The sequence below is a fragment of the Diospyros lotus genome, chromosome 3 (assembly GCF_014633365.1).
Source record: "Diospyros lotus cultivar Yz01 chromosome 3, ASM1463336v1, whole genome shotgun sequence".
Taxonomy (NCBI): Eukaryota; Viridiplantae; Streptophyta; class Magnoliopsida; order Ericales; family Ebenaceae; genus Diospyros; species Diospyros lotus.
Window position 1 is genome coordinate 34,141,216 of NC_068340.1, and position 15,653 is coordinate 34,156,868.

Consider the following 15,653-nt stretch of genomic DNA (forward strand, 5'->3'; position numbering starts at 1 on the left):
TGTCCAAGCACAATTGTGTTTCCTTAACAGTCAACTGAAAATACCTAAAATGTGAAAATGAGAATGCAACTTGTATAAATCTGCTAGAGGAGGAAGCGCCAAACCTGCACTGATGCCAATTCAGAGGAAATAGAATCTGGCCTCCAAGGTGGAACATGAGGCGCAGGTGGCTGGCTAAATGAAGTTGGATATCCGCCGGTAAGAGAAGTAGGATTCACTGGATTAGATGTACTGGTAACTGAAACCTTTTCTGTCCCAGGAGCACAGCTAACTTCTGTTTGACTGTAATAGTCTGCCCATTGCTTATAATGTTGCTGATACTGCAGTGAAGGTGCAGTAGAAGCACTAGCATTATAAGCACCATTGGGGTCTGAATTGTAGTTTGGATATTGATGAGAAGCATAACTTGTATAGTTTCCTTCATTCCACAAGTTGGTCTGATTAGTGTAACCACCACTTGCATAACCTCCAGATGTCTGATAATCACCAGGATTGTAGTAAGTGCTTGAATAACTTGCAGGACCAGCATAAGACCCTGTATTCTGAAATGAGGAAAGGGGCTGATAAGGAGCACCTGTGTTTTGATATGCTCCTACAGGCTGAGGGTATGGTTGATTAGGCTGCTGCTGATAGCCGCTATAGTAACCTGCATATCCAGTGTTGCTGTATCCATACGAATCAGTATTTGGGTATGTTGCATAGCTATTATATTCTTGTGGTACATTTACTGCTCCTGAACTTGAAGTAGAGGCAAGGGGTGTGCCACTGCACCCATCCTGAACATTCCTTATGGGAGGCTCTGTGTGCTGATCCTGTTGGTAGCTAGAATTAGAATTAATCAAATTCTCCTTGGAGGGGGCATAATAAGAAGGTATGTACTCTTGGCTTGGGCAGACAACCTGATGTTTCTGAATCAAATATAAGGTGAAGGAGATTGTAATTAATTTTGTTGTTTGATAATACATCATTTAAAAAGATACATAGATGACATGTCAAGTAGTTGAAGGAAAGCAATTAGCAAAGCCACATGAAAGTCCATACATGAAACAGGAAAAAGAAAAAAGTGAAAAGAGATGCAAGTAATAGCCGAAGGCTTAGCAAGAGGACAGGCCAACTAAGATTTAAGACTTCTTGATCATATAGTTCTCTCCCAAATGGAACTTATAGCTTGTTGTGTCCCTCTAATGGACATGTAAATTTTCCATATTAAGAAGTAAAAGAAAAAGAAAAGGGAACAAATGGCAGTCACCAAAGCTTATGCTAATCTAAAATATCAAGCTGTTTCTCTATTTGTTTTCCTTTTTTTAGAGGTAAGCCTGTTACATCCAACAGCATTGCGTAACACCTACTAAGTTTCTATACAGTAAATAAATCAGTACTAACAAATCCCAAATGGCCATATAATTTTATATGAGCACAAATTCCCTAAATATCAAAAAACACAATGCTACAAATATATATATATCCAAAAACCCAAAAGAGATTCCAATCTAGGAGAAGATAAACTTAGGGGTTCGGCATTACCTTTGCTATTATATGACTTTCTTAAAAGTGCTTAAGTTATATGACACTTAAGAAATTATCTAAATATTATTTATCAACATTTGAAGTATCATTTTTCAAATATATGAAAAAAATTTATACAATTACAATATGCAAAGCATGTACATATGTCCATTTTTAAATTTGAAGATTATTTGTCAGACTTGTTTATCTTTGTACCTACATAGGCATTGGGTATTATTGTCTACTCTCTATATACATCAAAGTTACAATTTGTTTTTGGCTCCTTGACGAAATTAGTCCTTACTTATCAAGACACATATTATATGGTCCTAAACTAATTGAACTCAAATAAAAGTTAGATCTATAGACATGAAAAAACCACACCCTTTTCCAAAGAACGGAAGACCCTAGATTACCCACAAAAGGATTATAAAAAGAAAAGCTCAAAAGCTCCATCACTTGATCCCCCTCCAGCTGAAGACATCCACATCCTCTACTAGAATAAAGAACTTATGAGCAAACTAACTCCTCCATTTCGCAATAATTCAATTCATTCCTAAAACTGATTTCATAGGCATGGTTATCTCCATCTTAAAGAAGCTTTCTTATCTATGCAATATCCTTCATCCCAACAAATCCCCACCCTCTCCTAGCATAAAAATTTTCTAAGCGGGCTAACAACACCATTTTGTAATAATTCAATTATCTCCTAAAACTGATGTCATAAACATGGATACCTCCAACTTAGAGAAGCTCTCTAATAAAAGTTTTAGTATTATACAACTCTACCCAGTGTTATTAAAGGCATGCCTAGGTGCACGCATAGGCTCAAGACTCACCTTTGGCGCTTGAAATGGTCCCAGGCAAGCCCAGGCATGCCTAGTGAAGCAAGAGCTTCAAGGTGTGAACAGAAAAGAAACAAAGAAACGATAAGAAGAAGTCATCGAACAAATTCAGAGAAAATGAATTAATCAATCTCAACAGAAGCTAGATATATATACGAACCAGCTATCCCTAATAACAACCTGTTGAGATTTGCAACAGCAGCCTCAACAACTTAACTAATACAATTATAACTGCATAACTAATTACATCTAAACTATAACATGTACATCAAGCTACTCAATATTAATCTCTTCTACATTTCCCCTCAAATCAGACCACCCGACAAAAGTAGAAGACTTGAGCTTTGGCTTATCTGAAGCGCAGTAGCACTAGGCTTGAGTCTTGGTTTTCCTAAGGCAGCAGTAGGATTAGAATGCATAGGTGACAACTTGAGTCCAAGCTTATTGCACGAGCACAAGAACTTGCCCCTCGACAATCCCTTGGTAAAAATATCAACCACCTAGCGAAGTGTAGGAACATATCTGATTTCAACCTCTCCATTTTCTACCTTCTCCTGAACAAAATGCACATCAATCTCAATGTGCTTGGTGCGAGAATGAAAAACCGGATTCTCAACTATGCTCTTTGCTACTAGATTATCACACCACAAAACTAGAACATGAGCACAAGAATATCCCAACTCATAAAACAAAGACTTAAGCCACAAGACCTTGGTCACACCTTGTGCCACTACGCGATAATCAGCCTCTCCAACAGACCTAGCCACTACAGACTGTTTTCTTGAGCTCCAAACCAACAAATTCTAACCAAGAAAAACACACAACCCACTTGTAGACCGCCTCGTGACTTTGTAGCCAGCATGTCTACATCTATGTAAACAGTTAGGGACAAGTCTCTAGGAGTAGGAGCAAACAACAAACCCATTCCAATGGTTCCCTTAACATACCCAAGCAATCTTTTGCAAGCTATCCAATGTGGCAATTTTGGAGAGAACAAAAACTGACTCAATTTATTCACCACGAAAGCTATATTTGACCGAGTGTAGGTCAAATATTGAAGAAAACCAATGATGGTTCTATAGAGAGATGGATCACAAAAGAGTCACTCTCATCAATCAATGATACTCCCAAGTTCATAGGTGTAACACAGGGCTTGCAATCTTGCATTGCTGCCTTTTTCAACAGATCTAAGGTATATTTGGATTGAGTGAGATATATACCACTAGCATCTCTATAGGCTTCAAACCCTAGAAAATAGTTGACATATCCTAAAGTCTTGAGAGCAAAATGAGAGTTCAAATCCTAAATGCAAGCTTGAAGAGCTATAAGGTCAAAACCCGTGACAAGGATATCATCAACATACACCAAAATGAGTAGCACATACTTAGCAGTACTTTTAATGAACATAGATGCATCAAAAACAGCCCTTATAAACCCCCAATTCTGCAAGGTTGATCTCAATTTTGTGCACCAAGCTCGATGAGCTTGTTTAAGACTGTTGGACTAGATTAGAAGATCCAAATGAAGAAGGATTCAAAGTTAAAAAGGAGTGTGATAGAGGTTGAGGATAAAGGAAGAATCAACACACAAGTATAGTTTAAATTAGATAGATAATCCTAAACTTTTTTTGAGTTATATTTTAAGTTGTAAAGTTTGTTGTAAAGTGTTGTATATCTCCTAAGTTTTAGGAGATGACTCACCCTAGTTTTTAGGGGATAGATTACCTAAATTTTCTCCTACTTTATAAGAGAAAAACTAGAATGTAACCTGTATTTATTCTCACACACATTCAATAGAAATTAGGCAAGCATTCATGTTCTCCTAAGCTTGTTTCATGGTATCAAAGCTACTATTTAGATCATAAACAACAGTAACATGTTAGTTGTTTCGATCATGGCTAAAACACACCAAAACCCTACCCTAACAAAAGCCTCAGCCACAACCTCTCTGAGCACCCTTCCTCCATCTCCTTCTCCATCAAATTTTTCCACAACCCCTATTGATAATCACCCTCAACAAATTACTCAACACAAATTAAATGGGAGTAATTTTAGAGAGTGGTTTCAATTGGTGATGCTGGTGATTAAAGGCAAGGGCAAAGTAGGGTATCTAACCAGTTTAGTCCCCACTCCACCAACTACGACAACCACCTATGGCATTTGGGAGGCAAAAAATTCTACTATCATGGCATGGTTAATCAACTCTATAGAGCCGAAAATTGGAAGAACATACCTATTCTACAAGATAGCAAAAGAGATCTGGGATTCAGTCCAAGAGATGTATTCTGACTTGGAAAACTCCTCTCAATGCTTTAAACTCAGGTTAGCCATTAGAACAACAAAACAAGGTATGATCAGTGTGACTGAATATTTTAATATTTTGGTGAAATTATGGCATGAAATGGATATATACTGTTAGTTGGGAATGTCCAGCTGATAGTAACAAATACAACAAGATGGTAGAAAAGTGTTGAGTCTTGGATCAATTACACACAAGAAATCTCACTCCCTCACAACCAACTCTTACCCGATAGAGACAGGAATAGACAAACAGATCAATAGAGTAAATCAAAAGATCAATAATAAAAAGTAAATGAGGTAAGAACTTATCCTGGTTCAAGCATGAAAATACCCTACATCCAGACTGCCCGTGATCGAGACAGAATCCACTAAAAAGCAATAGGATACAGCACTCCCTCTCACACACACTCTTGGCTATGAACAATAGCCTCCCCTCCCGAGAATACAAGGACCGAGCAATGCTTTCTCTTAATCTTCTCTAGAGACCGTGCAAGATGAAACAATAAAAATTAATGCTGAAACAAGGTGTGTAGAAACCCGAGACCTATCCGTCTCTATTTATAAAAGGGATAAAGGCGGTTAAAAACCAAGGACTTAGTTGCAAATAGAAGGAAATAAAGGACTATCAGAAATAACTTACAGCAAGTTATTTCCGTTATATCTCAAACATATAAAATATAAACATACAAAATTTATTCCCACTACATACAAAGCCCTCTACCGAGACTTAACAACTTAACTAATGCAAATTCTAAAAATTTCTCCACCAATTTGCTTAGTTTAGCCTTAAGTCATCAGTCTTCCAGGTTCTTCTTCAGCTTCCTTTCTTCCATCTTCCAGCTTCCCTCTAAGCTTAATTGCTTAGACTTCCTCAAGCTATGTTGAGTAGCTTCATGCAGTGTTTCATCTTGGTTGCTGGAACAGCCTTGGTGAACATGTCTGCTGCATTTTCTTCTCCTGCCACCTTTTCCAGCCTCATCTCTCTTCTGTCAAGAATTTCCCTAATAAAATGCAATCATACATCAATATGTTTTGTGTGTTCATGGTGTGCTTGATTTCTAGCTGGATAAATGGCACTTTGGCTATCACATTTTAGGGTTGTATCTACCTCCCTTCCTAACAATTCTCCTAGAAGCCCTTTTAACCACATAGCCTCCTTTATTGCCTCTCTACTATGGCAATATATTCTACCTCAGTAGTTGATAAGGCTACAACATGCTGTAAACTTGCCTTCCAACTCAATGTGGCATCCCAAATCTTGAAGACATAGCATGTAGTTGATCTTCTCCTATCCTGATCCACTGCATAGTCTGCATCGGAGTATCCTAGAATTTTGGCTTCTATTCCCTTTTCTACTCCACCATAAACCAAACTAGTGCCTAATGATCCTCTTATGTATTTGAACATCCATCTAACTGCACTCCAATGAGATTTCCCTGGGTTTGCCATAAACCGGCTAACCACACTCATGGCATGTGCAAGATCTGGCCGAGTACAGACCATGTTGTACATCAAACTTCCTACTGCACTAGAGTATGGAACATCTCTCATTTATACCTTATCTTCCTCATTTATGGGAGATTGACTTGCCGATAGCTTGAAATTGTTGTAATCACTTGTATTCCATTAGCTCTTAGATTATCTCGGGAGGGCTTTTTGTTGTAAATTAGTTTGTTGCATTTGAGTATCACTTGTGTTATTCTAGAAGGCTTGTTTCTAGAAGGGTTAGTTAGTGGTTAAGTTCAATTAGTTGGTTGTAACTACCGGCTTAGTCTATTTTCAGGTTACCGCCTCTATGGTTTATAAATAGAGGTTGGGAGAGAGGCATTAAGAGCGATTCTATTGTTCTGTCTTGTGTCGAGAAAGAGAGAGGAGTATGCGCAAAGTTATACTTGAGAGTAAAGAGGAGATATCTTTGTAATCTTGGGTAGGGAAACTCTATACATTTCTGGGTATAAGGCAGTGGGAGAGTTTTAGTGCATGTAATCCTCTTGTTCTTCATTCAAGATAGTGGGAAATGGCGCCTCAAGACAGTCTGGATGTAGGTTTTCATTAGAAGACTGAACCAGGATAAAATCTGGTGTCTTGTGTATGGTTGCTTACTGTTTCGGTTCTTAATCTTTTGTATTGTGTGTTTCCGGATTCTGTTCTTATCGTGTGAGGTTGTGAGACTTGTATATTGAGTGGTTCTTGGTTTGGTAGTCTAAGATCCTAAGTGCATATGTCATAGAGAGAGTTGTGCTTTTATTCCAATAGAAATGTTGGGCAAACGGTGTGCTGACAGCCTTTACTTCGGTCATCCCAAATCTTTGGATTAATTTCCTTAGATAATTTTCTTGTGACAGTCTTAGGGTTCTTATCTTATTATCCCTCTTAATTTCAATTCCCAATATCTTACTTGCTTCTCCTAAATCTTTCATTTCAAATGTTGACTTTAAGTCCAGCTTTAACTGCTAGATTTCCTCCCTTGATTGACTTGCAATCAACATATTGTCAACATACAATAGAAGGTACAAGGATATGTTGTTTGATACTTGTTTAAAGTATACACAACAATCATATGAACTCCTACCAAACCCATGTTCAATCATAAAAGTGTCAAATCTTTTATACCATTGGCGTGGGGATTGTTTTAGTCCATATAGAGATTTCCTAAGAAGGCATACTTGTTCTATTTTTCTTTTAGATTCGAACCCCTTAGCTACTCCATGAGAATCTTTTCATCTAATTCTCCATGTAAGAAGGCAATTGTGACATCCATTTGTTCCAACACTAAATCCATATGGGTTGTCATTGCAAGGAGTATTCTAATTGAGGTGTGCCTAACCACCGAGGAAAAGACCTCATTATAATCTACTCCTACAACCTATGTGAATACTCTAGCAACTAGCCTAGCTTTATATCTAGGCCTAGAATCCTTCCCAGCTCCTTCCTTTATTTTATAGAGCCATTTACAGCCCACTACTCTTTGTCCCTTAGGCCTTTCAACTAAGGTCCATGTCTCATTCTTCCTTAATGAATTGATTTCAGATTTCATAGCCTCAATCCACTTCCTTGAATCCTTAGAGGCTATAGCTTTCTCATACGTTTGAGGTTCCTCCCCCACAACCTCCGATGCACTTGTAAGTGCATAGGAAACCCAGTTTGAAAAACCATATCTCTTAGGGGGTTTAGTGTCATGACTCTAGGGTTTAGCTAGGGTCTAGGAAGGAATTTGGATAAGAGTTTGAGGAAGATAGAGCAAAGAAGAGGCAAGGAAAAACATAACAGAATTGAGGGAGAGAGAGAATAGCCGTGGCAGAGTATTGAAAGAGGGAATTGAGATTCAAATCATTCATTAAGCTCCCTTTCTCTAACTACTCAAGCCTATTTATAGGCTTACAATTGAAGATGCTAACAACAACATAAAATGCAACTAATAAGGAAAACACATGACATGTATTACTAATATATCCTTGGGTTCCTTGGGGTCGTGACAATCCCCACCCCTTCAAACAATTCTTGTCCCCAAGAATTGATAGTTGTTGACCCCATTCCTCAGCCGATTCCAGCCTTAGCAATCTGATTTCTTCTTCACATTTTCTTGTGCTTATCTCATATCTTCCTTTTCTTTTGCCTTTTTGTGTCTTTTTCTTCAAAAACATCAATACTATGACTTGCTGCAACAGCAAGTCCAGCAATCCCCCTCATTCTGATTCCCAATGAGAATGGTTCCAATTGATCCATTATAGCTGCAACCATATCATTTCCAATCATAGAAAGGAATTCCAACTTCGTTGCAGGCCAAAATCTGATTCGGCGTTGCAACTCTCCAACTGAAAGAGGAATAAACAAAACAGCAAGAGTTTTGTTCCCCTCAACAAAAATTCCTTCCAAGCACAAGCAGCCTCCGTTAATCTCTAACCAACCTTGAATTGTACTCCAATGCCCATTCACTTTAATTAAAGCACCCTCGAAGTAACAGCAAGACTACCACTCACAACAGCTACAAGATTATGCAAGTCCTCAGCCTCCTGCTTCTTCCTTTGGTCCAAGTCCTCATTGCGTGGCTGTCTTTCATCATTGGCATGGAACCGATCAGCAATGTCATCCTCATCTTCCGAAGCTACTCCATCAGCTTCCTGCAAATATAAGCTGTGATTTTCGCTAATATCCTTGTCCGATCTCTTTCTATTGCTGGAGTTTTCAGTTATAATTGGCCAGTCCAGCTCCAAATTTGCCTTAGATTCTTGCTAGTCATAATTTCCAGCCTTAGAGGCAAGCTCCTTCAATCTATTTGCTGCTCTCCGTAGATTCATTAGGCTACAGCCCATGCTTCCTAAAGATGGCTTCCAAGGTGAGTTCCTACAACCTTGCTTTTTCGACCACCTCTTTCACGGTTGCATCATCATTTTGACCATTAACCTCAGTTTGTCTTTCAACCCACTAACAAATCTTGATACAAAATAGTGCTCCGTCAGAGCTAGCTTATCACTCCACAATAGGGACCTTAACTCCTCAAATCTATCCCAATAATCTGTCACTGATCCCTCCTGACTTAATTTGTTGAACTCCTCAGTCACCTTAATCATGTTCTTCTTCTTCCCAAATTGGTCTTGTAAATTTTCAGCAAGATTAGTCTCCCTGACCTTCCCTTCTCTAGGCATTGGGGCATGATGAGGAGTGAGGGAAGATGAACCTCTTACCTAAATTTCCGGTTTCAAGGCTGGCAGTTCCTCTGTCTCTTGCAAGCCATAGGTCATAGGGAGGGTGCCATGTTTGGGCAGAATTGGATCAGCAACTGCCCGAGGAGGAAAATCCGGTGACAGCATGTTGAACATGTTGTTGATCCGCTGGCCATGTTGCTCCATCATCTTCCGATGCCTCTCCAAGTCTCTCTACACTCTTTTTTGAGAGGCAGCTAGTCCCCAACACATGTTTGCTTTGCTGGCCGCATTATCCTCCCAACTGTGGGTCATTGCGTTCTGCGTTACCTTATATTCCCTAGCTTCAAATGATCAACAGCCTCATAAAATTGATTTTCCATAGGTTGTTGTGTTCTGTACAATCTTCCTTAATCTCTGATTCAGACACAACCTCCAAAATTCAGCTGTTGTTGTTGCCTTCGATAATCACTTGATCTGAAATGCAACAATCAAGAATCGATCGGCTTCCAGAGTCTCCTTCAAAAATTGAATCGTACACTGCTAATAACCACCTTAATCTCCACCAAGAACAATCTTCAGGTCTGATTCTTCTTCGTTGTACTTATTGAATTTGCCAGAATTTCAAGAATCATTGCTCAATCCATATCGTCACTTGCGGTGGTTTGACCATCCCAATTCCGAGCCACGAAGCTTGAGTAACGATGCAGTAGCTGAGAATTAGCTACTACAATTTCGCCTTCTAAAAATCTGCTTCGTCTACTATTTTCGAACCTGGTTCAACTACAAATTTGCCTCCTATGCTGGTCGATTCTGCTACAGCCCATAAAATCGCTCGCAGAATTCTCCTCTGGACCGTTTCCAATCGCGCCTTCCTTCACAACTCGATCACATGCAGTGACCTAGATCTGAATTTCAATTGAAATTACCAATCTATTTCCTTCGAAATTGCGACAGCCAAAGCTTAATCAGCTCTGCTTCCGATTCTTCCGAATTCAGTACCTTTAATCCGCAATTGAATTATCAATTAGATCCTACAGTCCGCAAGAACTTGTTTCTCACAGTCGCCCTCTGGCTTTGCGTTCGTAGCCAAGATAGCCTTCAATTTCCGAACCTAACGCTACGGTTTTGCCGATTGTCAGACTCACTTGCGTCTGCTTGTCATCACTACAAACTTAAGACCGCTAGACCTACTTCCACGCCATGTCTTAACTACTCGCCCAATCATCGTCCACTTGCTCCGTAATCACCGAAATTTCACTTATCTCTGCCTTGGCTCACAATTGCTGAACTCGACTTCACTTAGATCCACCGAGATCTAGATCCGCTTCGCCTCCAATTTTGGACTTGATTAACTTAATCAAGTCAAGTCAGCTGAAAATTTCCCTAGACTGAACCGCACTCCGATGATCAGCGATCGTTACTTCCTCTTCCAACTTCACCCTAGTTTCGGCACTGAAACTCACGAAGCAGCCTCGATTAGATTCCGCAGCCTAGCATCTAACTCGCATGCTACTACCGGATTCTGTAATAGGCTTCAAATTCCGAAAATCAACCTCCATCGGAATTTGCTGCTTCGAATCTGAATTCAACTATTAAAGTCTCCACAATCACAGCCGAGGAACGATTGGCTCTGGATTCTGTAATAGGCTTCAAATTCCGAAAATCAACCTCCGTCGGAATTTGCTGCTCGGAATCTGAATTCAACTATTAAAGTCTCCACAATCACAGCCGAGGAACAATTGGCTCTGATACCAATTGTCATGACCCTAGGGTTTAGCTAGGGTCTAGGAAGGAATTTGGATAAGAGTTCGAAGAAGATAGAGCAAAGAAGAGGCAAGGAAGAACATAACAGAAATGAGGGAGAGAGAGAATAGCCATGGGAGAGTATTAAGAGAGGGAATTGAGATTCAAATCATTCATTAAGCTCCCTTTCTCTAACTACTCAAGCCTATTTATAGGCTTACAATTGAAGATGCTAACAACAACAACATAAAATGCAACTAATGCAACTAATAAGGAAAACACATGACATGTATTACTAATATATCCTTAGGGTTCCTTGGGGTCGTGACATTTAGGCTGCCTTTTCTGCTTGTCCCGAGCAACATTATACCTATGCTGGTCTGGAACATCTTCTACATCCGATCCCTCCTTTCTTTCTTCATGAGGCTCAAAGTCTTGGTCAGCTATGGGCTCCTCTAGATCTTCTTGATGTCCCAAATCCTAGCTTGAAAGCCAAATGCTTCTGCACTAGGTATATTTTCCTGCCATTCTATTTCTACATTTTCTAATGTAGATTTTGGCTCCTCACTACCCTTTTCATGCAGTCCCTTAGCTATTGATTTCTCATCAAAGATGACATCTCTTGTAACTATAATCCTTTGGTTTTCAAGTTCTAGACTCCATAGTTTATACCCTTTTACCCCGGCTAGATATCCTATGAAAATACATTTCTATGCCCTAGGTTCCAGCTTTTCTTGTTTTACACGGGCATATGCAATACACCCAAATACCCTTAGGTGTTTTAGGTTAGGTTTATGACCTATCCATTTTTCATAAGGGGTCTTAAATTCGATAGCTGCTGAAGGAGACCTATTTAAGACATAAGTTGCAGTGTTTACAACCTCTCCCCAAAATGCCTTTGATAGATTTGCATGAAATAACATACACCTAACTCTCTCTAGGAGTGTCCTATTCATCATTTCAGCAAGGCCATTTTGTCTAGCGTTTCCTAAGGCAATCAAATACCTAACTATCCCACTGTCTTTACATAGGTTTGTGAACTCCTTGTTATAGAATTCAAGGCCATTGTCAGTCCTAATGGTCTTTATCTTCCTCCCCCTTTGGTTCTCTATCATGGTTTTCTATGTTTTGAATGCCTCAAAAGTATGTTCTTTTGTTTTCAAAACATAAATCCATACCATCCTTGAGAAATCATCAATTATGAACAAAAGAATACCTAGCTCCACCATAAGTGACAGTTTGGGCAGGTCCCCATAAATCGCTATGAATATAGTCTAGGGGTCCCTTTGATGAGTGTATAGCTGTTTTATTAAATTTTATCTTAGTGGCCTTTCCATATATGCAGGATTCACACTTACCTAAACCAGCCACTTGGTCCCCTTTTAACATCCCTTGTTTGGCTAATTCTTTAAGGCCAAGCTCACTAATGTGAGCCATCTTAAGGTGCCACAATCTTGAAGTTGTGGCTACCTTATCACCTGCCACTGTTGCTTCCCCATTTAACTCAGCAGCTTGCATAACATATATCCCATTTTGCTGGCTAGCCTTCATACACACTAGGGATCCTTTGGATACCTTAAGTGTATCTCTCTCTTAAAACTATAGCCATTCTTAGTTACTTAACCAAGAGAGATAAGTTTCTTTTTAATTCTGGGATGTGTCTTACAGCTTGAAGGGTCCTATAGGTATTGTCATGCATTTCAAGCCTTACATCTCCTACTCCTAGGACCTTACACTCATGATCATTTCCTAGAAAAACCTTGCCCCCAAATAAACAAACCATTGTTTATTTGGTGTCATGTGGAATGAGCAACCAGAATCCATAATTCACATTTCCTTTACCGAGTTCTCACACACTGTTAGTGCATCAAAACTATTATACCCAAACTAATGCTCCACCATCCAAGACATTTTTCTCCTTGAAATATTTCTTTCTCTTTGGACAGTTTCTTTTAAAATGCCCTTCTTTTTGGCAATGATAACACTTAACAGGATTCCTTCCATTTCTTGACTTAGATCTAGATTTATTTTTCTCTTTGGAATCCTTTTTAAAACTCCTAGATCTAGCAGTCGAAACATCACCACTAGAAGATTTCTCTTCCTGGTTATGCCTCAAGTCTCTTGAATTTAGGGGCTCCTATTATATCTTCTAAAGACTATTTATCCCTGTCATGTTGCAAAATATCAACAAAGTGCTCATACGACCAAGGCAAAGAGTGTAATAAAACTAATGCCCTATCTTCATCATCATATTTAACATTGATGTTTTTTAAGTCTAGGCAAAGTTTATTAAACTCATCTATATGATCTTGCAACTTTTGATTTTCTTTCATTCTAAATGTAAAGAATTTTGTCTTTAGGTATAACCAACTTGATAGAGTTTTTGTTAGGTAGAGACTATCCAATTTTTTTCAAATTTCTAAGGTTGTAGTCATCTTACACACTTCCCTTAATACCTTATCTCCTAAACTGAGAATCAGGGTATTAAATGCCTTCTCTTCTATATCAGCTCTCTGTTCTGCCAAGAGAATCTTAGCCCCATCCCCAACTTTCTCTTTATCCCTTGATTCCTCTTTTAGCGCCTCCTTTAATCCAAGATTACCGAGGAGGTCCTACATCTTTATTTTCCATAAAGAAAAATCATTTGAGCCATTAAACTTTTCTATGTCGTATCTAGATGCAGATTCAAACAGGGCCATTTTCTTGGGTTTCTAAGCCTGTTCTAAGGTTCTTGGATGAATCTTCAAAGTGATTGTGAGTAATCCTAAGCTCTGATACCAAATTGTTGAGTCTTGGATCAATTACACACAAGAAATCTCACTCCTGACAGCCAACTCTTACCCAATAAAGACAGGAATAGACAAACAGATTAATAGAGTAAATCAAAAGATCAATAACAGAAACTAAAAGAGGCGAGAACTTATCCTGGTTCAGGCATGAAAATGCCCTACATCCAAACTGCCGATGAATCCACTAGAAAGCAATAGGATACAGCACTCCCTCTCACACACTCTTGGCTATGAACAATAGCCTCCCCTCCCGAGAATACAAGGACCAAGCAATGCTTTCTCTTAATCTTCTTTAGAGACCGTGCAAGATGAAACAATAAAAATTAATGCTAAAACAAGATGTGTAAAAACCCGAGAACCTATCCGTCTCTATTTATAAAAGGGATAAAGGCGGTTACAAACTAAGGACTTAGTTGCAAATAGAAGGAAATAAAGGACTATCGAAAATAACTTACAGCAAGTTATTTTCGTTATATCTCAAACACATAAAATATAAACATACAAAATTTATTCCCACTACATACAAAGCCCTCTACCGAGACTTAACAACTTAACTAATGCAAATTCTAACAAAAAGGATTGTATCTTTAATTTTCTACATGGCCTTAACCCCGATTTGGATGAAGTTAGGGGAAGGGTATTGGGCACAAAGCCCTTACCATCCCTTAGAGAAGTGTTTGCATAAGTAAGGAGGGAGGAAAGCAGGCATAAAGTAAAGTAATGCTCCAGCACCTAAATGATCCTGTTTTAAATCATCAAAATTCGACCCTTGCCTCTATCAAATAGGAAGATTTTCTATCTAAAAATCAAGGGAGGGAAAAAATGTGGTGTGACCATTGTAAGAAAAGCAACCCTACCACACAAACGAGACTTGCTAGAAGATCCATGGCAAACCAGCAAATTGGAAGCCACGAATCCGTAAGGAAGCCATAAGATCAGCCTATGTTGCAGATGTGTCCAATGAAACCAAAAACAGCCCAAGTTTGAATCTATCCAAATATCAGATCCAAGCCTTATGCAGGCTGCTCAATCAAGGTACAACCCAATCAAGTTCACCTAATCCTCAGTCCACAGCATCTATAGCCTTGCAAGGTAACTCTTAACACTATTCCTTAATTTCAATTTTCAAAGAGGCTTCCTAAAAATGTGGGGATAGTTGATACTGGTGCATTGGATTATATGTCAAATTCTAAATGTTTAATGACTAAGTATACACCTTGTAACTCCTATATTGATATATCTATGGTTGATGGCACAACCTCCCCTGCCTTGGGAATTGGAACAGTATGTATCTCGAAACTAAGGCTCAAATTTGTACTACATGTTCCTGGTTTACAACACAATTTACTATCAGTTAGTACAATTACCAAGGATATGAACTATAGTGTAATCTTTTACCTATCCTATTGCTTATTTTAGGATCAAGCATTGGGGAGAATGATTGGTAACTAAGGCAATGGACGACCTTTACTATATGGCAGGGGATCTCCCAAATACCTCTTCAAATAAAGTTTTCCTAAATGTGACAACCAATGCCAAAGTCTTGTTATGGCATATACGTTTAGCTTTCCTTATATAAAATCCTTGTATTCTGAAATTTTCATCAATAAAAGCAAGTTTTTTCATGTGAACAGAGCACTCTTGCAAAATAGCCTAGATCACACCATTCTAATCAACAATATAAGCCCTCAAAATCATTTCATTTTATACATAGTGATATTTGGGGTCCTTCTAAATGTCCTAATATCACTAGTTCTAGATGGTTTATAACCTTTATTGATAATCATTATAGAGCTTGTTGGGTGTATCTAATGAAGGAAAAAT

General features: G+C 38.7%; 1 protein-coding gene across 3 annotated transcripts in view; it reads right to left on the bottom strand.

Moving 5' to 3' along the window:
• Positions 1-15,653, bottom strand: part of LOC127798366 (SAC3 family protein A) — a 61,265-nt gene that overhangs the window by 42,283 nt on the left and 3,329 nt on the right. For 2 of the 3 annotated variants that reach the window (XM_052331890.1, XM_052331889.1), the window contains exon 3: positions 105-908. In XM_052331890.1, the coding sequence (XP_052187850.1) occupies positions 105-908 (804 nt within the window). The remainder of the gene's footprint in view (positions 1-104; positions 909-15,653) is intronic. The other variant, XM_052331891.1, reaches the window with a different exon arrangement.